Consider the following 26,695-nt stretch of genomic DNA (forward strand, 5'->3'; position numbering starts at 1 on the left):
GGGGTCAGAGCGGCTGGTCCAGGGTTACTGATCACACAGACCTTGAATGCTGGCTGGGGGAATCCAGACAAGGGAGCTCCAGCAGCAGAGCATTGAAACTCAGCCAGGATTACAGATGACACAACTCCTCACTGCTCCGGATTGCCCCGTGCATGGGACAATGGCCTCGGTTGCTGGTGAAAATCCTTGAGACCTGGAGAGTTGCTCTCCCATCCGCATGTGCACTAGCCACAATCTACCTTCTCTGCAGACTTGGTTTTTTGAGTCCCTCATTCCTGAAGTCACATGACCCCGATTCTTATTTTTCACATTCTGCTTTTCTAGACTATTTAGAGTCTGTTGCTTCTGAATGATAGTTTCTAATTTCCCAGTGTTCTCCACACCCAGGGATTTTCCTACTCCCTCCCATTGCACTGGACTCACTAGGTTCCCTAGTATTTAAGAATGGCCACACTGGGACAGACCAAAGGTCCATCTAGCCCAGTGTCCTGTCTTCCGACAGTGACCAGCGCCGGGTGTCCCAGAGGGAATGAACAGAACAGGGAATCATGAAGTGATTCATCTCCTGTCACCCATTCACAGCTTATGACAAACAGAAGTTAGGGACACCATCCCTGCCCATCCTGGCTAATAGCCATTCACGGACCTGTCCTCAATAGATTTCTCATGGTGTTTTTTGTTTTTTTTTTTGTAACCCTATTATAATCTTGTCCTTCACAACGTCCTCTGGCAAGGAGTTCCCCAGGTTGACTGTGCATTGTGTGAAGAAATACTTCCTTTTGTTTCTTATAAACCTGCTGTCTATTAATTTGATTGGGTGATTCCTACTCCTTGTGTTATGAGAAGGAGTAAATGACACGTCCTTATTTACTTTCTCCACGGCAGTTTTGATTTTATAGACCTCTCTCATATCCCCCCTTTGTCTGTTTTCCAAGCTGAATAGTCCCGGTCTTTTTAATCTTTCCCCGTACAGAAGAGTTTCATACCTGTAATCATTTGGGTTGCCCTTTTCTGAACCTTTTCCAATTCCAATATATCTTTTTTTGAGATGGGGCAACCACATCTGCAGGCAGTATTCGAGATGTGGGTGTACCATGGGTTTATATAGAGGCGATACGATATTTTCTGTCTTCTTATCTATCCATTTCAGAATGATTCCCAACATTCTCTTTGCTTTTTGACTGCCGTGGCACACTGAGTTGATGTTTTCAGAGAAATGTGCCCAGTGACTCCAAGATCCCTCTGTTGAGTGGAAACAGCTCATTTAGAGCCCATCATTTTATATGTGTAGTTGGGATTATGTTTTCCAATGGGCTGCAATATGGTGCTATCCTGACACCTAGTTCTGCTGAGATCCTGCATTCAGTGAGATCCCTGCCCTTCCTGTTCCCGTTCTCATAAAAGAAGAAGAGCATCCAAATGCGTGTTTACCTTCATTCCCTCAGCGGTCCTCATGGGAATCCCTGATCGGTTCCAAAGTGTATTAAAACCTTTCTTAAAGGGTTACCTCTTGGTGGTTATCAGGTCCTGTGAGTTTGTAGCCCAGAAAGACCCCCCTCAGTCAGCTCAAACTCAGCTGTTTATCCCCCAAAAGTCTGTCGTCTTCAGTCTCCTGAATGAGGGGAAATCCGTCACTTCCCCTTTCTGCGTTGGGTAAAGCTTCAAAAGGTGGAGCTCTGCATAACCAGCCTTGAGATCTGGCATTCATCACCCTGTAGTGATACCAGCTTGCACAGGAAACCCATCCCGCAGCCCTTCCTGGTATCATGTGGCGCATCTCGGCATCATAGTCTGTGAAGAATTCATGCTTTCAAGGGCTGGCTTAGATATACAGATAACAGTCATAATTAGGGCAAGAGTTTGCAGGCAATGAAAACAGAGTAATTGACAAACGTGAGCAATATCTAATCCTTTAAAGCCTGAAAGTGCCTTGGGGGGAGGGGACAGGAGCCGGCTGTGTGGGGGCGGTGGGGCTCAGATACTGGGCATTGAGAGCCTAGAACCAGCTGTGCGTTGGAGAGACGGGGCATGAACCAGCTGTGTACAGGGGAAATGAGCAGGGGAGAGGTGCTGTGGACACGGCCGCGAGCAGCTGTGAGTGCCGTCCTCTCTGCAGCATGATGAGAGAGCCTGGCGTCCCACTGCCGATCCCAGACTTGTATGAGGAGGGAAGAAATTGGCATCAAGTCTCAACCGCAGCCAGCCTGTGCCCTGGGGAGGAGACGGGTGTCTCCAGGGAGAAATCTGGGGGATTGTGACCCTGCATGCCCCACCCACCCTCTGATCAGCAATTCCGGATATTAACGGTGATTCCAGAAACAAAGAGTAATTTTGGGAAAAAATGCAGTCCTAGCGACAATTTCCGGAAAACACTGGCCCTGGTTGTAACATTAAATCCGATAGTCTCAAGATCTAGGCCTGTGTTGATCAGATCTGCCACTCTGCCTTCACGGAGTTCACTCTGCTGGTGGGTTCTACCCCTTCCCCCATTCTGTGTCTGCCTTGTCTATTTAGATTGTAACTTCTTCAGGACACGGGCCATCAACGCTTCTCGGTTTGTACTGTGCCTAGCAAAATGAGGACCCACTGTTAGTTGGCCCTTAGGCACTAAGGTAATGAATATGATTTATAATAATCATCTCCTGGCACTTTGAGCCAAGGAAGCCGGCCTTGGGACGTTACTACTTAAAAGTGAGCTGGGCTTAAAAGCATGGAATATTCTTTGTGACAAGTATCCCACAAATTCCACTGACCTCCCTTGTTTTCTTTGCCTTGAGCAGGGTTTCCAGTTTCCAGAACTGATGTGATCTCGCAGCTGGAACGAGGGGAGGAGTCGTGCGTCCCAGACCTTCATGACTCTAAGAAAAAAGTGCTCCCGAGAGCTGCCTGCGTAGGTGAGGCATTGGTTAAACCAACGCCAAAACTGTCGGTGAATACAGGAAACATTTGGGATGCCCTACAAAGACCTTGTGAGCTCTCCAAGTTCAGGATTGTTCCCTGCAGATGTAGAATCGTTAGGCAGAGGTCACTCATGGCTTCCCACCTATCCTGACTGAGAACTGGCAGCAGGTCCCTCTCCAATCTCGCTGTCCCCTGAGATTTCTTCTGAGATACGGACCCAGAACTGATCCCTTCCTTTCTCTCCTCTGGGGAAGGTTTAAGGGAAAATCAGCTCCTGATAGGTTTGATCTGTCCTGTACACATTTTGGTTCCTTCATCCCTTTTCCCATTCTTCTCTCTGAGATTTCCTTTCTCTCTGGCGCAGGCAGAGACTTACGTCTGGATTCTCTCGGTCTCCCGTCAGGTGTTGGGATGGTGAGTGAAAACGAGGAGGAGCCCCAGCAGGAAGATGCTGAGCGAGTAGAAGCCCATGGGATGTTGTCAGGAAGGTCCAAAGGGAATGATTCTGGGAGCTGTGCACGCCCAGAAAAAACAAAAGCCTGTGAGAGTCAGCAGAGGCCAGAGGAAAACTTCGGTAGCCAGTCAGACCTTATTACACGTGAGAGAATGAACTTGGAAGGAACACGCTACACATGCCTCGAGTGTGGGAAAAGCTTCAAAGGGAGCTCGGACCTTCTCAGACATCAGAGAATCCACACGGGTGAGAAACCTTACGCATGCTGTGTGTGTGGGAAATGCTTCAAGCAGAGCTCGCATCTCATTGCACATAAGAGAATCCACACGGGTGAGAAACCTTATGGATGCCCTGAGTGTGGGAAGCACTTCATTGACAGTTCATCCCTCCTCTCACATCAGCGAATCCACACAGGGGAGAGGCCCTACACATGCTCTCAGTGCAGGAAAAGCTTTAATCGGAGCTCTGTACTGACCACACATAGAAGAATCCACACAGGTGAGAAGCCTTATGGATGCTCTGAGTGTGGGAAACGCTTCAATCGGAGCTCATACCTTATCATACATCGGCGAATCCATACGGGTGAGAAACCTTATGGATGCCCTGAGTGTGGGAAGCACTTCATTGACAGTTCATCCCTCCTCTCACATCAGCGAATCCACACAGGGGAGAGGCCCTACACATGCTCTCAGTGCAGGAAAAGCTTTAATCGGAGCTCTGTACTGACCACACATAGAAGAATCCACACAGGTGAGAAGCCTTATGGATGCTCTGAGTGTGGGAAACGCTTCAATCGGAGCTCATACCTTATCATACATCGGCGAATCCATACGGGTGAGAAACCGTATGGATGCCGTGAGTGTGGCAAACACTTCAATCAAAGCTCAGCCCTTACCACACATCAGAGAATCCACACTGGTGAGAGGCCCTACACGTGCTCTGAGTGTGGGAAACGCTTCAATCAGCGCTCAACCCTTATTAGACATCAGAAAATCCACATAGGAGTGATCTCTAACAAATGCCTTGACTAGGGCTGGCCAAAGGTTTTTTTTTTTAAGAAAAAAATCACATTTGCAAATTCCCACTTAGTGATCTGTGCCCCATCTTCACTGTGGTTACTCAGCTCCCCCAGATGAGTTGCCTGCTTCTGCTTTTTGCAGCTCACCCTTCTTTGGGGTCAGTCCTGTGATGTTTTCTATCAACTCCTTTCCTTTTGAGTCGAAGGAGCGTGTGTCCCTCCAGCCAGGAATGTTCATCATCCAGGTGGGGGAGAGAGGTTTGTTCCCAACAAGCTACACTGAGGCAAAAACTACCCGTGCCATACATCCATTAGGACTGTACATGGCGTTGGCTGCTCAAGTTAGTCATCTTGGTGTTAAAAGACAATTACAGTTGTCGTGCAGATGCAGCCGAGGTGCAGTGGTTGGCATTAGCTTTCCCCTTGACCTGACCTAAACTCCATCACTTTTCCTAGTCTAAACAAACCCTGAGCATCACAGCTATACTGTTCCCCCATTTAAAAACAATTGTTAGTCATCAAGTTCCCCCACCAGGAACATATTGTTTCATTCCCAGTTGTCACAGTTCATCAGAGCGCTGTTGCTTCAGGTTTTCCTGAAGGCAGATATTTTTACTACCGTTTTCCTCCCTTAAAATATATTGAAGTATAACAAAGAGCAGGAATAGGGAAGGGAGAGGGAAAAATGTCTTTTCCCCTCTGTAACAACAGAAGAACATAGGGTAAATCAGAGGGATTCTCCATCACCATCTCTATCCCCCTGTTCTTCAAGTGGTAAGGTCAATATTTCCCAAAGGGGCTGGGAAGAGGATTCTCTAGTAAATGATTTGGAACTAAGCAAAAGACCCATTCATTTGCCTCCCAAAGCAGTTGTGGCCCATGCCCTGCAGGAGGTTGCTCCTGAAGATCTTCCCTTCCTAATCAGGTGCATGTTGCCTCTTATTTGGGAAATGCAATCCCTTCCTAGGTAGAGATGGGAAAAATGGAAGTGACATTTCTGTTCAGCTCACTCCTGGGAGATGCTGTAAATGTGTAGGAAATGACATCCATGAGGAATGTGATAGAGCTGCAGAAAGACACCCATTTTGAGTAGATACCTGACATTTGGTGTCTTAGAGGGATTCTAAGCCGCACCTGAATTTAGTCCCTTATTTAAATCTGTTGCACCAGATTAAAGAAACAAAAGGGCATATTTGGGGGAGTTCTACCTCAGTATCGCTACTGGTATGTCGTGTGGTTGGTGAAGAATTCTACGCCAGAGCCGTGTAAAATTGCTACAACTAAGGTCAAAGATTTGACAAGAACTCAGGGAGAAATGAGAGGTACGAGTGGTTGATTTTCACCCCAGAGATGGACGCTATGGTGACCTGTGGCCAAGGTAAACTGTTTTTAGAATTGCTCACACTTCTAAAGGATGCCATGATGAAACTGGGAACAACTGTCTTTTACCATTTGGATCCCAAGTTTCCTGAAGCACAGAGAGAAACAGCTGATTCCTTCAGAGCCATGCCATGCCTATGGGTCCCAAACTGGCTGCCTTGCTGGACAAGAAGCACTTCTGTGTTGGTTAAATGATGGTAGCCAATGAGGGAATGTAACAGATTCCAAGTTCAGACTGCAGGATACATGAATGCTGAGTCCAGAGTCTGTGGTTTGGTCTCTTAGTTTTGCTCTTGAGTCAAATGCATGTGTCTCACTTTTCCGCCTCCTGCTACTCTGAAAGATTAGAAAGTGTGAAAGTAGAGCACAGGTGGTTTTTCTCATGATGCAGCCTTCCCACGTAGTGTGAGACCCCTTCCACCCACACAGGTGAGCCAGAGAGTTCCCCAGGGCTCTTGTTCGCAAAGCAAAGATGTCACATTAGGCAGGAGATGTCAAGATCTACAATGGTGATGGGCGAGTGATGGGAGCTTTTCTGGGTGGTTGTTGTTTGGTTGTTTTTTTCCCATGTAATTTTTGTTTTGTTTTTGCAACTAGTTCTTTTTATAGCTGCTGAGCCCCCTTGTCCTTTTGAGCACAGCTTTTTAACCCTCAGCCCTGGCTCTGGAAACCTCAGAACCGGCTTTGCGTTTTTTTTTTTCATGTTTGCTATCTTTGGAGTTGGCAGGAGTTCCCCAGGGCTCTTCTTCGCAAAACAAAGATGTCACATTAGGCAGGAGATGTCAAGATCTACAATGGTGATGGGCGAGTGATAGGAGCTTTTCTGGGTGGTTGTTGTTTGGTTGGTTTTTTTCCATGTAATTTTTGTTTTGTTTTTGCAACTAGTTCTTTTTATAGCTGCTGAGACGCTTGTCCTTTTGAGCACAGCTCTTTAACCCTCAGGCCTGGCTCTGGAAACCTCAGAACCGGCTTTGCGTTTTTTTTTTCATGTTTGCTATCTTTGGAGTTCGCACATCCACACGACATGCGGTTCACAGCAACGGATACTTTGAGAAACCTGCTGGGTGAAGCAGGCCTTTTCCAAACTGACATTGGCCCAAATTCTGCCTCAATTCAGCTGGATTGGGACACGTCTGTGTCAAAGGAGTGGTTCACACCTGATTTGCCCAGAGACCTCAGAGGAGGGGTAGTTAGATATAGGATAAGTAGGAATCGACAACAATGAAGTTAAATATAAAGGTGAAAGACCCTCACCTTGCAGGTCAACAAGCCTGTTCTGTTCTTTCCCTCCAATGCATCTGGCACTGGTCGCTCTCAGGTAGCACACTGGGCTTGACGGACCATTGGTCTGACCCAGTCTATGACCTGTCGTGCGTTCTTATGTAAGCCCTCTGCGGCCTTGTCTACACGGGCAAGTTTCTGCACAGGAAAGCAGCTTTCTGCGGTGTAACTCCCGAGGTGCGCACGCAGATTTCGTGATGCATGATAGAAAGGGGCCATGACAGGGACACACTGCCCTGTGGGGTCAAAGTCAAGGAGCTGTGACACGCCTACCACACGGTGCAGGAGGCAAACTGCTGCTCCATATTGGGGGCTAACTAACCCCAGCATCACGGCAAGAATCTACCTAGCAGCTGGAGAAAAAATATGTATGAGAGTCAAAGACACCCCCACATGGCCTATCTCTTCCCCAATCTCAACACCTGGAAGACTGTCTGGAAGACTCAGAATTTGAACTGCGGAGATTGGTCCCAGGCTGAGAGGGAATTCAGTCTGTGTATTAAGAACTCAACATTGCCTGGAGCAACCAGTAAGTGAGAAAAGCTGTTTGATCCAATTCTTGCTTAGTATTTTCAAATTAGAGTTTAGACTGGGAGTCTGTTTTCATTTGTTATGTAACCACTTTTGACCTCTGTGACCAACAGTTAGACTCAGTTAAAATATAACTTTCTGTAGTTAATAAACTTATTTTAATATTTTATACTTACTCCTGAGTTTGTCCAAAGTGTTTGGGAAAGTTGCTCACATGACAAAGGCTGGTGCATGTCCCCTTTATTTTTGATGAAGTGGCGAACTAATTAATGAGCTTACACTTTTCAAGAGAAGGCCATGAGTCGTGTAAGATGGTACATTTCTGAGGTGCAAGGCTGAGAGCTGGGGAGATATGCTGGTGTCTCTGTATAATTGAGGAGTGGCTTTTAGAGCATTCATGCAACTGAGTTGGGTGCTTTGCTGCATGTTGTTGGCCAAATGATCATAGAATCCTAGGATATCGGGTTTGGAAGGGACCTCAGGAGGTATCTAGTCCAACCCCCTGCCCAGAGGAGGACCAATCCCCAACTAAATCATCCCAGCCAGGGCTTTGTCAAGCCTGATCTTAAAAACTTCTAAGGAAGGAGATTCCACCACCTCCCGAGGTAACCCATTCCAGTGTTTCACCACCCTCCTAGTGAAAAAGTTTCTCCTAATATCCAAGCTAAATCTCCCCCACTGCAACTTGACCATTACTCCTTGTCCTGTCATCTGCTGTCACTGAGAATAGTCTAGATCCGTCCTCTTTGGATCCACCTTCATTTAGTTCAAAGCAGCTATGACATCCCCCCTCATTCTTCTCTTCCGTAGACTAAACAATCCCAGTTCCCTCAGCCTCTCCTCATAAGGCATGTGTTCCAGACCCCGAATCATTTTTGTTTCCCTTCACTGGACTCTCTCCAATTTCTCCACATCCTTCTTGTAGTGTGGGGCCCAAAACTGGACACAGTACTCCAGATGAGGCCTCACCAATGTCGAATAGAGGGGAACGATCACATCCCTCGATCTGCTGGCAATGCCCCTACTTATACAGCCCAAAATGCCATTGGTCTTCTTGGCAACAAGGGCACACTGTTGATTCATCTCCAGCTTCTCATCCACTGTCACCCCAGGTCCTTCTCTGCAGAACTGCTGCCGAGCCATTCGGTCCCTAGTTTGTAGCGGTACATTGGATTCTTCCATCCTAAGTGCAGGACTCTGCACTTGTCCTTTGTTGAACCTCCTCAGATTTCTTTTGGCCCAATCCTCCAATTTGTCTAATTAAGAGTCCTGCACTTAGGACGGAAGAACCCAATGCACAGCTACAGACTAGGGACCGAAAGGCTCGGCAGCAGTTCTGCAGAGAAGGACCTAGGGATGACAGTGGACGAGAAGCTAGATATGAGTCAAGAGTGTGCCCTTGTTGCCAAGAAGGCCAATGGCATTTTGGGCTGTATAAGTAGGGGCATTGCCAGCAGATCGAGGGACGTGATCGTTCCCCTCTATTCGACATTGGTGAGGCCTCATCTGGAGTACTGTGTCCAGTTTTGGGCCCCACGCTACAAGAAAGATGTGGAAAAATTGGAGAGAGTCCAGCGAAGGGCAACAAAAATTATTAGGGGACTGGAACACATGACCTATGAGCAGAGGCTGAGGGAACTGGGATTGTTTAGTCTACAGAAGAGAAGAATGAGGGGGGATTTGATAGCTGCTTTTAGCTACCTGAAAGGTGGATCCAAAGAGGATGGATCTAAACTATTCTCAGTGATAGCACATGACAGGACAAGGAGTAATGGTCTCAAGTTGCAGTGGGGGAGGTTTAGGTTGCATATTAGGAGAAACTTTTTCACTAGGAGGGTGGTGAAACACTGGAATGGGTTACCTCGGGAGGTGGTGGAATCCCCTTCCTTAGAAGTTTTTAAGGTCAGGCTTGACAAAGCCCTGGTTGGGATGATTTAACTGGGAATTGGTCCTGCTTCAAGCAGGGGGTTGGACTAGATGACCTTCTGGGGTCCCTTCCAACCCTGATATTCTATGATTCTATGATTCTCTGTGTGCTGTGTGGGTTTGTGTGTGGGTCTGATTTTTGTTAATGCCTACAAGGGGCTGTTCAGTGTGTGATTTTCTCTTTCTCTCTCTGTTTGTATCTTCATGTGTAAATTCACTGGAATGTTTAAAAATATCCACAGCTTTGCCAATTTTCACCAGGAATTTTTCTCAGTCAACAAATTCTCACTTGTTCCCTACCGAAGTGTTCACTCTTGGATGGCATCAAATTAACCTATGAAATTCTGAACTGAAACCTCACCTGCTTTTCAGGGATTCTTCCTTAGACTCAGAGGATCAAGAGCTGGAAAATTCACCTAATTCAGTTTAAAGGCAAAGCTTCACTGAGAGTTGAAATTCCAAGCCCTTGTTTACAAAATGAGAAAAAGAGCCAGGGGAAGCACTTCCTTTTGATTCACAGAATAAAACGTTTGTCATTTAAGGGTTTGTTTCCCATATTTTAAAACCACAAGGGGTCTTCGTAAACACCCAGTCTGACCTCTTGTCTAGCACGGGCCCGATACCTGCCCCCGAAGAATTCCTTTTCAACTAGAACAGATCCGTTTAAAAAAAAATAGATCCAATTTTGATTTGAAAATTTCCAGGAATGGAGACTCCACCAGGACTCTGGGTAAGATTTTCAATGGTTAATTCCCTTCCCTGTCAGAAAGCATGCCTTATTTCCAATCTGAATATGTCTAGCTTCACTTCCAGCCAGTGGCTCACATTATACATTTGTCTGTTAGATTGAAGAGCCTGTTTGTAAGTATTGTTCCCCATGTAGGTACTTAGGGAGTGAGAGCGTCATCCCCTAAACCTTTTCTGAGCTCTTTGTGACTATCACAGCAAGGCGGGGGTTTTAAGCCTTTCATCCTTCTCATGGCTCTTCTTTCTCCTCTCAAATGTTTCATCCTCCTTCTTGAACTGGGGACCTCAGAACTGGATGAAGTGGGCACAACAAATACAGAGGTAAAAAAGACCTTTTGACTCCTAGCTGAGATCCCACTGTTGCTGTATACGTGGCTGACATTCCTTGTTCCTAGATGTACACGCTCCCGTTTAGCCTTAGCCACAGGAAATAGTCATCAGCACCACCTCAGCTCTCCGTTCTGAGATTTACTTCTCACTCCCTAGATGCCAAAATATCTCCTTAGGATTCTAGATGGCTGTCCTCCACTGGCTGGATCAGATGTTCCTGCTTCCCCTCAGTAATCTTCAGATGATCCGTGTTCTCCAGAGCTTACCCTCCCAGACAGGACTGAACAACCTTAGCTTATAACTAGACCACCCATGACCTCAACTAGGTGCCCTGAATGCACCACTTTTGAATTCCCTCCAAGTTCTAGCATAGAAATGCGAAGCAGTTGGTGTTGTAATGTTACAGGAGAGGTTGAAATGAGGCTATTTCTCATGTAGAAGGCAATGATTGTGTCAGGAAGGGGATTTGAACGCCCACCTGCATATGGAACCCAGAACACAAATGACGGAAAGACACAGCCTTGAGTTTGACACGTTAGACCACTCGGTCAGCCTGTCACTGTTAGTCAAGCCACTTATCAATCACAGTTTTCTTTAACTTGTTGTGAACTTTCCAGGGAGGTGGAGATGGCATATCTCTTTCAACTTCTAGAGACTTTCTAAAGCACAAGCGATTTTTATATGTCATCTCCCTGCTCCCTTTTTAAGGGAATAAAAGATGATTGCTACCATTCTGAGAAAGTAATGTTGAACCTCAAACTCCTGCCTGGTGGGCCAGACGGCCAAGCAACCAGCACCCACAACTTCTACCACCTTTTGTTTCCAAAATAGCTCAGCCCTCAGTGTGTTGAGCCTTTCTGAAAATCTGGCCAAAATGTTTATTGCCTAAATGGGAGCTGAGTTCTTCTGAAAATCTGGCTCTAGGGGTGGGGGTGAAACCTTCTGAAAATTCTGGCCCATGTGTCTGGAAACTCTAAGAACCTTCAGAACTTTTATTGTGTGCTAGAACCTGATGAGAAAACCTTCCTTCTGTCGAACTCAGCAGAGATTTTCTCATTGACTTACAATCACAATGTTTCATCTTGATCCCAGATTTAGGTATCAACAAAATGCATTGATTGTATTTTTACAAGCAGTGTGAAACAAACACGCCTAGTTGGACAGAGGGATAGAAGTAGGTCTGCCACTAAACCACATTGCCTTTCATCAGTAGCTACCTGAGCAAGGTAGAAACCAGTGGCCAACAGGTGAAAGGCCCATCGTCTATGCTTAGAACACGACAGCAGCTAGCCCTCAGGAATGGAAGAGGCTAATGGTCAGTTTTGCTGAGATGGTTACTTCCAAAGATTGGTATATAGAGTGGGATGAAAGTTTTTTGAGTGAATATTTTATTTGCTGAAAGAATTTGGTTGACCCCAAATGATTTTTTGGTTTTGTTTCAGCAAGAAAACTGACATCTTGGGTCAACCTGAGTGTCTATTACTGTTGTTACAACATTGGTTAGGCTAGCTAGCAAGGGGGAACAAGAATTTGCACCTGTCTATTTGTGGACAACGAAGTGCACAGTGGAAACATGCCCATATTCTGCTCCTAGTCAATGGGAAGCTTTGATTTTGATATGGTCTCCAAAGCCCTTGCCAAGATCACGTAGAAGATGGGGGAGTCAGGGAAAAACCGTCAATTTGTTCAAATTGCAAGAGAAGAATAAATTAAGGTGTTTTGCTGTAAAGTCACTTTTCCCTGACTGGGAATTGAACCCAGGCCGTGGTGGTGAGAGCGCCAAATCCTAACCACTAGACCACCAGGGAGAAGATGGGGCTGTTGTTCTTCTCAGCTGTGCTACACTTCCTTAGGCTATTTTCTCTCCAATTTCTGAAGCTGCTCCTTTGTCCATTCCCTGAGCGGCTAAGAGCAGAGCGGGCAGGAACCCCTGTGCTCAGGGTCACAACCTGAGCCCAACCCAAGCCACTGAAACAAACTCAAATGATGCGTCAGCTTCCTCCACTAGGATCACAGAGCAACACAAAGAAAACCCAGGAGGAACAATCCTCCTCTGCCTTCACTGACCCCATTGCAACCCTCTCAGCAGCCGACCTGGACATTGAGCTGACAGGAACTTTGGCATAGAGAGCAAGGGAGGGAGTTTGCTCCCCCTCATTGTGAGCTGATTGCATTCTGACTCCATGTAACGGGGCTCTGAGCTTTGCCATCTTCTGAATTCTGTGTCCTAACTGTGATCATCCGCCCTTCCTTCAGTTACTTTGGGTTCTGCTGTTGTTCACCATTTCTGAGTGGAGATTTTAAATCACGGCTATTTCCTCGTTAGCATGTCATGGGCTATTAGCAGTAGGAGGAAAAATCACTTTTTGTAGTGGTAAACAGGGTGGCCCATTTCAAACAGTTCTCTGTGAGTTCAATCCTTGAGGGGGCCATTTAGGGATCTGGGGCAAAAATTGGGGATTGGTCCTGCCTTGAGCAGTGGATTGGACTAGATGACCTCCTGAGGTCCCTTCCAACTCTGTGATTCTGTGAAAGGACATGTCAGAGGGCAGGGGACTTGACAAAGCCCTGGCTGGGATGATTTAGTTGGGGTTGGTCCTGCTTTGAGCAGGGGGTTGGACTAGATGACATCCCGAGGTCCCTTCCAACCCTGATCTTCTATGATTTTAAGGCAACCCCCATCTTTTCATGGACTCTGTATATATCTCTTCCTGCTGTATTTTCCACTCCATGCATGTGATGAAGTGGGTTTTAGCCCAGGAAAGATTACGCCCAAATAAATTTGTTCGTCTCCAAAGTGCCACAAGTCCTCCTCATTGTTTTTGCTGATACAGACTAACACGGCTACCACTCTGAAAGGAAATCAAGCCACTAGGTAGGCGGAAGAAGAAGCGGAGAGGGATGCGGTGGGGTAAATGAAAGCAGAGGAGGATTGTTCCTCTTTTGTGTTCCTCTTGGGATTCTGATGGAGGAACCTAAATCGTAATTTGAGCTTGTTTCAATGCTTTTCCTTGAGCTCAGGTTATGAGCACAGGGGTTCCTTCACTCTCTGTTCCTGTCCCCTCTGAAATGGGGAATGGACCATTTCATAGAATGATAGAATATCAGGGTTGGAAGGGATTTCTTTAACTGGAGAGCAAGTAGCCTTAGAAAGCATAGAGGAGCTGAACCAAAAAACCCTACATTACCCCCCCTTATGGTCTACTGCAGGGGTAGTCAACTATTTTTTGTCAAGGTCCAAAATCTCAGTCAAGATATGATCAAGGTCCAGACTCCAGAGAAAATAATTTTATTTACTTATTATTATGATTTTTAAAAAGATTTCAGGGTCCATTAAAAATTTCTGGCGGTCTAGAGTTGGCCCATGGTACACCTGTTGAGTACCCTTGGTCTACTGGTTAGGAGTCTCGTTGATGCTGCCTTGGTTCCATCCTCAGTCAGGGAAAGAAACTTCTCGACACAATTCTCCATTCAGTCTTCACTGCAAATTAAAAAAAACCTCAGAACTTTCACCCCAATAGCTTATTATCTGGCCGTTTTCTGCCCTGTCCTGTATAAACACCAAAAGGGGCCTTTTTAAAAACCAAAGACTTTGAGATGGGGGCGAACTGGCTGACTCCAGCTGCCTATCTCTATTCACTTGTGTGCTGAATTGAATGAATCTCTTTGGATACACAGCAATCGTGAAGCATAAATCTGCTTCAGTGGATATAGTAGAAGCGATATTGCCTAAATAACACCTGGCTTTTTTCAAAACCAGCAATAGTCACAAGAGGTCCCAGAATCGTCTGAGATTGCCTCCAGCTGACAAAGGGGCCCATTTTTCAGCTAGGAATTCAACTTCTTTGTTCCATTTTCTCTGCTTTGAGTCTCTTTCCGCTTGTCTCAGGTAGTGTGGCGAGCAAACGCGCAGGTGGGTGAGATAATATCTTTGACTGGGCCAGCTTCTGTTGGGGACAAAGACAAGCTTTTCTGGGACCTGCATGGCTACAACTATGTAGCAAATGCTCATAAGCCATGAATTAGTTCTTCTTTCACACTGGAATGCATCGCTTTTGGTGTGACACCAAGAAATTATTTATTAGCCCGTATAACCGTTTCTTCTCCACATGTTGAGATTATCTTTCGCCTGTAATGCCATCACGTATTAAAATTCCAAATGGCCAATTAGCAAGCACCAAAATAAAGAACAGCCAATTATTAATCTGCCTCACCCCTAGCCCTGCCCAGGATCTCTGCATTGGTTTAGGAAATATTTTCACATAGATATTTGCAAATTGGGAAGTTTTAAATTGTGTCAGCTTCCGTCTAGAAAGAGAGAGTGGTAAGCTAAATTGCTCCAACACAGATTTCCCCATCTATGTGAAAGAAAGAATTAGAAAGAAGTAAGGAAAATGAATCCAAGGTAAATGATTCTGACCTTTCCTTTGAAATGCTCGGTGCAATAAATCAGTGAATATTCCCATAAGTAAACTCCCGTAAGTGACAGAAAAGAGGGCATAGGAAAAGGCTGTCAAATGTTGTGTTAAACTTGAATTCATGAGCAAAATTGTGTGGCCATTAAATTACAACCCTAAAATATCGTCAAAGGAAAGTAAAAAAGGAACAAAAAGTGTGGGAAATACGGGTGTATTTCAGCAAAGGGCTTGGAATGGAGGAAGACCAAAACTGATCAGTCAGGGGAAAAGGCACTGTTTCTGCCTAGTTTTAAACCAGGGATACTTTACGTTTGAAGCAAACATGATAACCACCACACTACACTACAATCTGTGACAGAAACGAATTGTACCAATTTGCCCTTCTCAAAATGAGGCCAAAACGCAGGCAAATCTCGTAAGCAAGAAACCTCACATCCACTCCACTTCTCCATGGACATTTCCCTGCCAGCTCCTCGGGAGCAACCAACAAGACAAGAAACCAAACTGCAGTAAAATCCAGGGCACGTTTCCCACCACAGGTTTCACTGACTGCGAAGGGTCATGTAGAAATGTTTTGCCTTTTCATACCTGAAGACTTGGTTATTCTCTCCTTCCCTGAACTGGAATGGAAAGCGAGGAGATAGGTGTGAGAACAAGCACTCCTAAGCAAAGGAAACAAGGCACCCAGCATATAACCCATCAGCAGGAGATTAAAACCTGGGCTACACTACACAGTTAGGCCTGCCGACAGCATTTTACGTTGTCCTAATTACCTCACGGTGCACACTACAGCCTTGTCCCATCTATGTAAGTGCCCTGCTACACCCACATGGTAACTCCAGCTCCTCAAGAGGCACGGGGATTGTGTTGGGGTCGTTAGGACAACCCAGTATCTGTGTAGACACTGCCTTACTCACAGGGGCTGCTGGCTGTCTTGCCAATGTCATGGCTTCCGGCTGGCTACCTTCATGGCTGCCCTCCGCTCCCTGATCCCAGCGGGGCTGCACTTGCCTGGCTCCTCGCAGGGCTGCTGCACGAAAGCTCCCGGCTCCCAGCGCAGGGAGCCGAGAAGCCTGAACCCTTGGCCCCCGCCCCCACTCCTGGCTGGGAGCAGGCAGGCAAGAAGCCCAGGTGGCCGGCTCCCACTCCAGGGAGGAGGTGGGGAGTCAAGAGCCCAGGGGGCAGCTGGGCTCCCAGTGGGCAGCTGCGCGGAGTGAAGAGCCCCGTTTCTCAGCCCCCCCACACTGCCCCTCTTCATTCGGTGGAAGCACTCCTGGTGAAGACACACTCCGCCGAGAGAAGGAGGGGAGAGGGGACAAACTCAAATTAAGCTTCTGCTTCCTCCATCACGATCACAAGAGAAACTGAAAGAGAACTCAAGAGGAACAAGCCTCCTCTGCTTTCATGCGCCCCCATCACAACCCTCCCTGCTTTGTTTTCTGCCTGCATTTCCTTTTGAAACTGCAACGGCTGCTCCAGAAAACGATCATGTCTCTGAATTCACAGCAACATTCTGAGGATGATAAAAGTATGAAGGAATTCATGGTCCTTTATGACATAATAATAATTAATAATTAATACATTATTATTTGTATTGCAAGATTAATCTTTCCGTTTTGCAGATTCAGCTCCACATTGATTCTTGTTGCTCTTTGCAATGTATCTATCTATCTTGGCAACAGTATTTGCTGTTGTTTCAGGTGGAGCACTCAGCGTGTTATGTTTTTCTGACAATCTGTGTCTCGAAAATTCTAGCCAATATGCCTGGAACTTCCAAGAACCGTCAAATTATGAAGGAATTCCAGGTCCTTTTTCACATTACCATTTATCAGTCGTTATTATTTGTAGAGCAAAGATTAATCTTTCATTTTTTTAGATCCAGCTCTACGCTGATTCTTGTTGCTATTTGCCATGTATCTATAGCTATCTAGCTATAAAGGCAACCGGTTTTTGCTCTTGTTTCTTTGTATTTGTACACTGCAACTTTTCAGCCCAAGCCACATGACCCTGATTAATGTGACACCAGCCAGCCATGGGTGATTCACTGCACTGTAGAAATATCCCAACGTTATGTCTCCACAGCGATTAAAACACCCAGGGCACCTGTCTCAGAGCCCGGGGCAGCTGACTCAGGCTTCTGGGGCTGCAGCTGCAGGGCTATAAAATGACAGTAGAGACAGATGGGCTTGAGCTCAATCTCTGAGGTCCCATGAGGGGTGAGGGTTTCCAAACCCAGGCTTCAGCAGGAACACTAGTATCTGCACCCCACTTTTCAGCCCCACAGCTTGAGCTCCAGAAGCCCACATCAGGTGACCCAGGCCAGCCCTGCTGCCATCTTTATCCCGGGAGAGAGGGACTCTACGGGGACGTCTCCATTGCAGTGTCAGCCCAGGGGTGGCAGGCTGTGCTCAAAGCAGCACCCTGGAAGCCCCATAGTCACCACTCTCATAGAATTAAGGTACGATTTGTACAGAGTCGGCCTGGTGAGCTATCATTGTAAAAGTCGTGATCTGTTGAAGGCTAATACCTGGGTGGATGGTGTGCGCTAGGCTTGTCTGGGAAGTGGTGGAGTTTTGCTCTGGGTGCGTCACTGAAATATGTGATGAGGCTGGGAAATGGCCACCGCCAGCCTTTCCGGTGTGACGCTGGAGGAGCCAGACTCGCTGCTGGCCCAGTGAAGGTATCCACGCTCCCAAGGACTCTCCCAGGAACCGTGTACAATGCGGACTCCTCCGAGACAGCCCGGAGACAATGGACACTGCTTGACTCACATCAAGGCAGAGGAACTTCCTAACAAGTTGGAAGAAATTATGAAAGAGGGGAAGAGACGTCATGACTTGGCCTCTCTCCCCCGCAATTCAACACCTTGCAACACATCTGGAGGACAAAGACTGAACTGAAATAATTCAGAGATCAGAAGAGAAGAATAATAATCCATTCAAATCAACGTCCCCAAACAGACTAGTATTGGTTTCTCAGGAGAAAACTTTCCATGTGGGGGATTTTGTTTTCCCACTCAGACCTTGCCAAGGGAAGCAGAGAGAAAATCTTTGACTTGCCTCCTTCAGAACGCTTGGCCTAGACACTCTAGCTGTGGGCCTTGCTGAGAACAGGGGCATTTTAATAATTTGGGGAGGTCCCAGGGTGTTTGGGGGAAGATTATGAGGCTGTTACCTTTTGAGTTAAAAGCTAAGAAATACAGAACGAGACAATTCTTTCATACATCTGGCCTTTAGACATATTTCATTTAAAGCAGGGGGTCTAACATGCTGTGAGAAAGTGGAAATGTTGGAAGCTCAAATAATTCAGTTTTTTCTAGGTCTTGTGCGTGTGTAAATGGCACAACATGTTAATTTATAAGCACATCGTTCTTAACTTCATTAAATATTGTGTGGTGTGTTAACTATATCAAGTGGGTTGTACAATACAATGACTTTTCCATGCGTTGCCCAAAACATATTTTTAATATTATTTACATGCACCGAACTCCTTGAACATAAAGTTGTTTATTTCATTCCTGTGCAGTGCGTTGGTAGCTCAGTTAATTGAGTTTATTGTCACTCTGTGTGTGTGTGAGGTACAACACAATAATTTAGTGATGCTGAAAACGTTCCCTTCTCCCTCCGGAACTGCCTTGGAATCACCTTCCCTTTGTAGATTAATCTACTCCTGTGTCTGTATGAGGAAAATATGGTTTCTATGAAAAAAACTCATTGTTTATTTAAAAGGACTGACACCAAACGGCCACACTATGGGGATACAACACCATGAGTAAGAACAGGAGGACTTGTGGCACCTTAGAGACGAACCAATTTATTGGAGCATAAGCTTTCGTGAGCTACAGCTCACTTCATCAGATGCATGCAGTGGAAAATACAGTGGGGAGACTCCTATACACAGAGAACATGAAACAATGGGGGTTACCCTACACACTGTAACGAGAGTGATCAGGTAAGGTGAGCTATTACCAGGAGGAGAGCCGGGTGGGGTGGGGGGAACCTTTTGTAGTGATCATTGGAATTAATTTGCAAACTGGATACAGTTAACTTAGGCTTGAATAAAGACTGGGAGTGGATGGGTCATTACACAAAGTAAAACTATTTCCCCATGTTTATTTCCCGCCCCCACTGCTCTCACATGTTCTTGTCAACTGCTGGCAATGGCCGACCTTGATTACCACTGGAAATCAGAGAAAAAAGACGAGAGCAGAGTGGTTTCTAGACACCCACCCATCCATCTAATACAGACACACAGACTTTTCTAAGGCATTAACTTTTCCTTCTCCTTTATGATTCTTTAATGTCTCTGGAAATACCAATTCCTAGAGGCCCATTTCACAGAGCAAACAACCACAGAGCAATGAGAAAGCTGGGGGCTGCCAGGTTGTTGAGGGCAAGTCTTGAAAGGGATGCCCAAACAATCCAGCTGGATCCCCGGCAACCAGATGTGGGGATTAGCTGCACAGCTGTGGCTGCTGCTCTGAGGGGAGTGGCATAAACTACCTGCCTGTGGATGCAGCCCACCAGCTGGTTCTCCTGGGGCAGATGGTGAGTGGTTGGGCAGGGATGGTGCACCGGCTGGGGTCTGAAATATGAACAGGGGTCTAAGGAACCTCAGCATCACAGTCATCAGGAGTCCAAGCTGCTTGGGGTGAGCTTGTGGGCAATGGCCCAACTGGATTGTTTGTGCATCCCTTTCGCCACGTCCCTTGTGATCCACCAGGGCTTGCAGCACCATGGAAGAGTACCCCTTGCGGTTTATGTAGTGGCCGCCCCGCTGTTCCGGGGCCAAGAGAGGGATATGCGTTATGTCTATCGCCCCGCCGCAGTCAGGGAACCCCAGCGCATGAAAGCCATCCACACTGGTCTGCACATTTCCCAAAGTCACGACCCTTGATAGCAGCTGATCAATGATTGTGTTGGCTATTTGGATCACAGCAGGCCCCACAGAAGATTTGCCCACTCTAAACTTATTCCCGACTGACCGCTAGATGTCGGGCGTTGCAAGCTTCCGCAGGGCTATGGCCACTCACTTCTGAACTGTGAGGGCGGCTCTCATTTTGGTGTCTTTGCACTTCAGGGCAGGAGACAGCGAGTCGCAAAGCTCCATGAAAGTGGCCCTAACGCATACAAAAGTTTCTCAGCCACTGGGAATCATCCCACACCTGCAACGCGATGAGGCCCCAGCAGTCTGTGCTTGTTTCCTGGGCCCAGAATCGGTGTGCCACGGCATGAACCTGGCCCAGCGCCACCATGATCTCCAAATTGCCACACACCGTGCCATCTTTGTCCATGTCCTCATCAGTATAGTAATCGCACGGTCGTCGTTTCCTCGCCCCGTTTTGCAGGGACTGCACATACTGCTGGATAATGCGCGAGGTATTTACAATGCTCAAAACTGCAGCGGAGATCTGAGCGGGCTCCATGGTGCCTGTACGGGTAATCCTGGAAAACGGGCGCAAAATGTAGGAGAGCAGAGTGGCAGGGGAAGAGGTGCTGTTTGGTTCATGGTAGCCGAACAAAGGCGGGAAATGGTTGTCTTCTGTGGCTTTCACGGAGGCGGGAGCCCAGGACAGACAACCCGGAGAAGCTCGGAAGCGTGGCACCAGCGGGAGAGCAGAGTTGGAGGCAGAAGAGTTCGATGAGGAAGAGAACTAGCAGATAGTAGAGAAGGGGAGAGGAAATGAGAGGCGGATTCATAGTTGCAGGAGAGCAAGCAGTGCACCGTCTGCTGAAAGCAGTACGGCGTCTGCATGCCAAAAAGGCGTGAAACGATTGTCTGCCAGAGCTTCCTGATGACACGCACCAGAAACACCCGCAAGAATGTTTTTGCCCCATCGTGCACTGGGAGCGTTACCCAGAATCCCAGTGGGCGGCGGGAACTGTGGGATAGCGACCCACGGTGCACCCGCTCCGACGTTCGATGCTAGCCTCGGTACTGTGGACGCACTCTGCCGAATTCACGTGCTTTAGTGGGGACACCGAAGCCTGAATGTCTAAAATAGCTCCCGAAATTTCAAATCGAATAATTTTGAACTAATTTCATACTGTACACGTACCGTTAGAAAAGTCTTGTGTCTGTGTGTTAGATGGATGGGAGGGTGTCTAGAAACCACTCAGCTCTAGCCTTTTTTTCTCTGATTTACGTTAGAAAATCTAAAGCAGGGAGCAAGAAGAGTTGCCTTCTCTGAGGCTTGAACTCAGGACCTTCAGATTATGAGACTGCTGCGCTGCCTGCTGCGCTAAGAAGGCTTGGAAGAGCTTTAGGCTCGGTGCTTATAGAACCAGCTGAGCAGCGGGGAACAGCAGAGCAGCGGGGAACAGCTGAGCAGCAAACAGCAGGACTTTGCCTGGGAGTTCACCTGGAGTGAGCCCACTGAGGCTTACACCCTAACGACTTCTCTGAGGAATTACTGCATCTCCGGAGGAAGCTCATAGTAGGAAGGTAATATGGATGGGGAGTGTTCAACTGTTGTGACCTGCACTGGATGTGCCATGTTTGTCTCTCTTCCAGAGGACAGAAGCGACTTTGTCTGTACAAAGTGCAAGCTGGTCTCCATATTGGAAGAGAAGGTTCAAGGTCTGGAGCAACAGGTATCGACCCTGCGTTGCATAAGAGAAACTGAAGATTTCCTGGACAGACGTCAGGATATGCTTCTGTGGGCACAAGGTTCTGAAGATTCAGAGCAGGCTGCGCAGCAGGGACAGGAGGACTGTGAAGAAATCTGGCAACATGTGACCTCCAGAAGAAGAAGGGGGAAAGTCCATGGACCAGCAAAGCGGACACAGGTAAGTAACCATTTTCATGTTCTCTCCACAGGTACCATTGCGGGGAGTGACCCAGATGATACGTCTGGGGGAAGGGAGCAGAAGGAGACTCCACCAGTTGAAAGGCATGAGATGCACTGTCCTAGGGTTGGGGGTTCCACGACCACCACTCCCAAGAGAAGGAGGTGGGTGGTGGTGGTCGGGGACTCTCTCCTCAGGAGGACTGAGTCATCTATCTGCCGCCCTGACCGGGAAAACAGAGAAGTCTGCTGCTTGCCAGGGGCTAAGATTCGCGATGTGATGGAGAGACTGCCGAGACTCATCAAGCCCTCGGATCGCTACCCCTTCCTGCTTTTCCACGTGGGCACCAATGATACTGCCAAGAATTACCTTGAGCGGATCACTGCAGACTACGTGGCTCTGGGAAGAAGGATAAAGGAGTTTGAGGTGCAAGTGGTGTTCTCGTCCATCCTCCCCGTGGAAGGAAAAGGCCTGAGTAGAGACCGTCAAATCGTGGAAGTCAAGGAATGGCTACACAGGTGGTGTCGGAGAGAAGGCTTTGGATTCCTCAACCATGGGATGGTGTTCCAAGTAGGAGGAATGCTAGGCAGAGATGGCTTAATGTCTCCACTTAACGAAGAGAGGGAAGAGCATCTTCGTGAGCAGGCTGGCTAACCTAGTGAGGAGGGCTTTAAACTAGGTTCACCAGGGAAAGGAGACCAAAGCCCTGAGGTAAGTGGGGAAGCGGGATACCGGGAGGAAGCACGAGCTGGAGCATGTGAGAGGGGAGGGCTCCTGCCTCATACTGAGAACAAGGGGTGATCAGCGGGTTATCTCAAGTGCCTATATACAAATGCACAAAGCCTGGGACACAAGCAGGGAGAACTGGAGATCCTGGCAAAGTCAGGGAATTATGATGTGATTGGAATAACGGAGACTTGGTGGGATAACTCGCATGACTGGAGTGCTGTCATGGATGGATATAAACTGTTCAGGAAGGACAGGGAGGCCAGAAAAGGTGGGGGAGTTGCACTGTATGTAAGGGAGCAGTATGACTGCTCAGAGCTCAACAATGAAACTGTAGAAAAACCTGAGAGTCTCTGGATTAAGTTTAGAAGCCTGAGCAACAAGAGTGATGCAGTGGTGGGAGTCTCCTATAGACCACCAGACCAGGGGGATGAGGTGGATGAGGCTTTCTTCCGGCAACTCGCAGAAGCTACAAGATGGCACGCCCTGGTTCTCATGGGCGACTTCAATCATCCTGATATCTGCTGGGAGAGCAATACAGCGGTGCACAGACAATCCAGGAAGTTTTTGGAAACTGTAGGGGACAATTTCCTGGTGCAAGTGCTGGAGGAACCGACTAGGGGCAGAGCTCTTCTTGACCTGCTGCTCACAAACTGGGAAGAATTAGTAGGGGAAGCAAAAGTGGATGGGAACCTGGGAGGCAGTGACCATGAGATGGTCGAGTTCAGGATCCTGACACAAGGAGGAAAGGAAAGCAGCAAAATACGGACTCTGAACTTCAGAAAAGCAGACTTTGACTCCCTCAGGGAACTGATGGGAAAGATCCCCTGGGAGAATAACATGAGGGGGAAAGGAGTCCAGGAGAGCTGGCTGTATTTTAAAGAATCCTTATTGAGGTTACAGAGACAAACCATCCCGATGTGTAGAAAGAATAGTAAATATGGTAGGCGACCAGCTTGGCTTAACAGAGAAATCCTTGCTCATCTTAAACACAAAAAAGAGGCTTACAAGAAGTGGAAGATTGGACAAATGACCACGGATGAGTATATAAATATTGCTCAGGCATGCAGAAGTGAAATCAGGAAGGCCAAATCACACCTGGAGTTGCACCGAGCGAGCGAAGTTAAGAGTAACAAGAAGGGTTTCTTCAGGTATTTTGGCAATAAGAAGAAAGCCAAGGACACTGTGGGCCCATTACTAAATGAGAGAGGCAACCTAGTGACAGAGGATGTGGAAAAAGCTAACGTACTCAATGCTTTTTTTGCCTCTGTCTTCACGAACAAGGTCAGCTCCCAGACGACTGCACTGGGCAGCACAGCATTCGGAGGAGGTGGCAAGCCCTCTGTGAAGAAAGAAGTGGTTCGGGACTATTTAGAAAAAGTGGACGTGCACAAGTCCATGGGGCCAGATGAGCTGCATCCGAGAGTGCTAAAGGAATTGGCGGATGTGATTGCAGAGCCATTGGCTATTATCTTTGAAAACTCATGGCGATCGGGGGAAGTCCCGGAAGATTGGAAAAAGGCTAATGTAGTGCCCATCTTTCAAAAAGGGAAGAAGGAGGATCCTGGGAACTACAGGTCAGTCAGCCTCACCTCAGTCCCTGGAAAAATCATGGAGCATGTCCTCAAGAAATTAATTCTGAAGCACTTAGAGGAGAGGAAAGTGATCAGGAACAGTCAGCATGGATTCACCAAGGGCAAGTCATGCCTGACTAATCTAATTGCCTTCTATGACGAGATAACTGGCTCTGTGGATGAGGGGAAAGCAGTGGACATGTTGTTCCTTGACTTTAGCAAAGCTTTTGACACGGTCTCCCACAGTATTCTTGCCAGCAAGTTAAAGAAGTATGGTCTGGATGAATGCACTATAAGGTGGATAGAAAGCTGGCTAGATTGTCGGGCTCAACGGGTAGTGATCAATGGCTCCATGTCTAGTTGGCAGCCGGTATCTAGCGGAGTGCCCCAAGGGTCGGTCCTGGGGCCGGTTTTGTTCAATATCTTCATTAATGATCTGGAGGATGGTGTAGATTGCACTCTCAGCAAATTTGTGGATGACACTTAACTGGGAGGAGTGGTAGATATGCTGGAGGGTAGGGATAGGATACAGAGGGCCCTAGACAAATTGGAGGATTGGGCCAAAAGAAATCTGAGGAGGTTCAACAAGGACAAGTGCAGAGTCCTGCACGTAGGATGGAAGAATCCAATGCACCGCTACAGACTAGGGACCGAATGGCTTGGCAGCAGTTCTGCAGAGAAGGACCTAGGGGTGACAGTGGACGAGAAGCTGGATATGAGTCAGCAGTGTGCCCTTGTTGCCAAGAAGGCCAATTGCAAGATGCAGTGGGGGAGGTTTAGATTGGATATTAGGAAAAACTTTTTCATTAAGAGGGTGGTGAAACACTGGAATGCGTTACCTAGGGAGGTGGAAGAATCTCCTTCCTTAGAGGTTTTTAAGGTCAGGCTTGACAAAGCCCTGGCTGGGATGATTTAACTGGGAATTGGTCCTGCTTCGAGCAGGGGGTTGGACTAGATGACCTTCAGGGGTCCCTTCCAATCCTGATATTCTATGATTCTATGATTTTGGGGTGTATAAGTAGGAGCATTGCCAGTAGATCAAGGGACGTGATCGTTCCCCTCTATTCGACATTGGTGAGGCCTCATCTGGAGTACTGTGTCCAGTTTTGGGCCCCACACTACAAGAAGGATGTGGAAAAATTGGAGAGTCCAGCGAAGGGCAACAAAAATTATTAGGGGACTGGAACACATGAGTTATGAGGAGAGGCTGAGGGAACTGGGATTGTTTAGTCTATGGAAGAGAAGAATGAAGGGGGATTTGATAGCTGCTTTTAACTACCTGAAAGGTGGATCCAAAGAGGATGGATCTAGACTATTCTCAGTGATAGCAGATGACAGGACAAGGAGTAATGGTCTCAAGTTGCAGTGGGGGAGATTTAGGTTGGATATTAGGAAAAACTTTTTCACTAGGAGGGTGGTGAAACACTGGAATGCGTTACCTAGGGAAGTGGTGGAATCCCCTTTCTTAGAAGTTTCTAAGGTCAGGCTTGACAAAGCCCTGGCTGGGATGATTTAGTTGGGGTTGGTCCTGCTCTGGGCAGGGGGTAGGACTAGACACCTCCTGAGGGCCCTTCCAACCCTGATCTTCTATGATTCTATGACCCTCCTCCAGGAGTGACAGATCCTGGCATGTGCTGGAAGAAGCGGGGAGCTCTGGTGCCCACAGACCCGTCCTGGCAGCTTTCTCAGCAGCAAAGAAATCAATTCTCCCTGCCCCTGAGCAACCCATCCACAGCTAGTGGCAGCATTGGTGGGGGGTCCCAAGCTTTGCACCAACGTCCACATTTCAGACCTTCCTCTCATGGCACTTTCCATGTGAATTAGGACAAGCAAGCTGAGGAAGCTCCATGGGGTAATAGAAACCAGGGCTGCAGGTAAGGCTTGAACTCACAACCCCAGCAATATTTCCCTTTGCACTAACCACTTGCACCCCTGCAGGGGCTCCTTGGACAGCGCTGGGAAGTCGGCCGTGATCCGTCTCTGTGGTTCGCACCTTTGCCTGGCAATTGAAAGGCTGCCGGTTCAAACCTCACTCAAGGTGTGGCTTTCCAGCAATGAGACTCCAGTCCATTTTAACAGGAAGAAAATCTCCTCTATTCTGGTTTAGCCCCATTTGACTCCTTCTGCCCATCTTCTTCCTCCCCCATCGGTCCCTTTCCTTCCCCATTGGGGCCATGCAGAGGGGAGCCCCAGTCAGTCTTGGTCACCGAGAGGTTGTATCCCATAAGGGGAGGGAGGGGTCGCTGTAAAGCATTGATAATGGGTGGGGAGAGGTGTGCGTGGTTAGGGGGAGAAAGTCTGGAGAACTGACAGTGGGGCCCAGAGAGATTTCCCCGCAGACTGGGGAGATCCCCTGCTGCCCACCATCACCCAGCTCTGGGAAGAACAACTTGGGATTGCTTGGGGAACCCACCTTTAAAACACAAGTGTTCCATGGTAGTTACATTTTAATAAGACCAAAGCCGCCTCAAACCCAGTGTCACAGTCACTGGGACGACTTTGTCCTGACATTTTACCGGCCGCAGCCACAAAGCGAGTCAAATTACGGCTCCCGTTCGGCGTCAAGGCTCACAGACGAACCCAGAGGCTTTTCCTTCCTCAGGTTCTGCCGTCATTTCAGT

The 26,695-nt window shown here is 47.5% G+C and overlaps 1 protein-coding gene and 2 non-coding genes across 3 annotated transcripts in view; 1 reads left to right on the top strand and 2 right to left on the bottom strand.

Moving 5' to 3' along the window:
* The first annotated feature begins 3,507 nt into the window (after nt 1–3,507).
* The window catches only part of LOC140904802 (uncharacterized), a 491,655-nt gene continuing 468,467 nt past the window's right edge, over nt 3,508–26,695 (top strand). Inside the window, 1 exon segment of the mRNA XM_073327146.1 lies at nt 3,508–4,339. Within this exon segment, the coding sequence (XP_073183247.1) occupies nt 3,508–4,339 (832 nt within the window).
* On the bottom strand, nt 12,305–12,376 carry TRNAE-CUC (transfer RNA glutamic acid (anticodon CUC)). Its single transcript has one exon. It is a non-coding gene; the product is annotated as a tRNA-Glu (tRNA).
* On the bottom strand, nt 21,165–21,237 carry TRNAM-CAU (transfer RNA methionine (anticodon CAU)). Its single transcript has one exon. It is a non-coding gene; the product is annotated as a tRNA-Met (tRNA).

Source organism: Lepidochelys kempii, unplaced genomic scaffold, assembly GCF_965140265.1.
Source record: "Lepidochelys kempii isolate rLepKem1 unplaced genomic scaffold, rLepKem1.hap2 scaffold_78, whole genome shotgun sequence".
Classification (NCBI taxonomy): Eukaryota; Metazoa; Chordata; order Testudines; family Cheloniidae; genus Lepidochelys; species Lepidochelys kempii.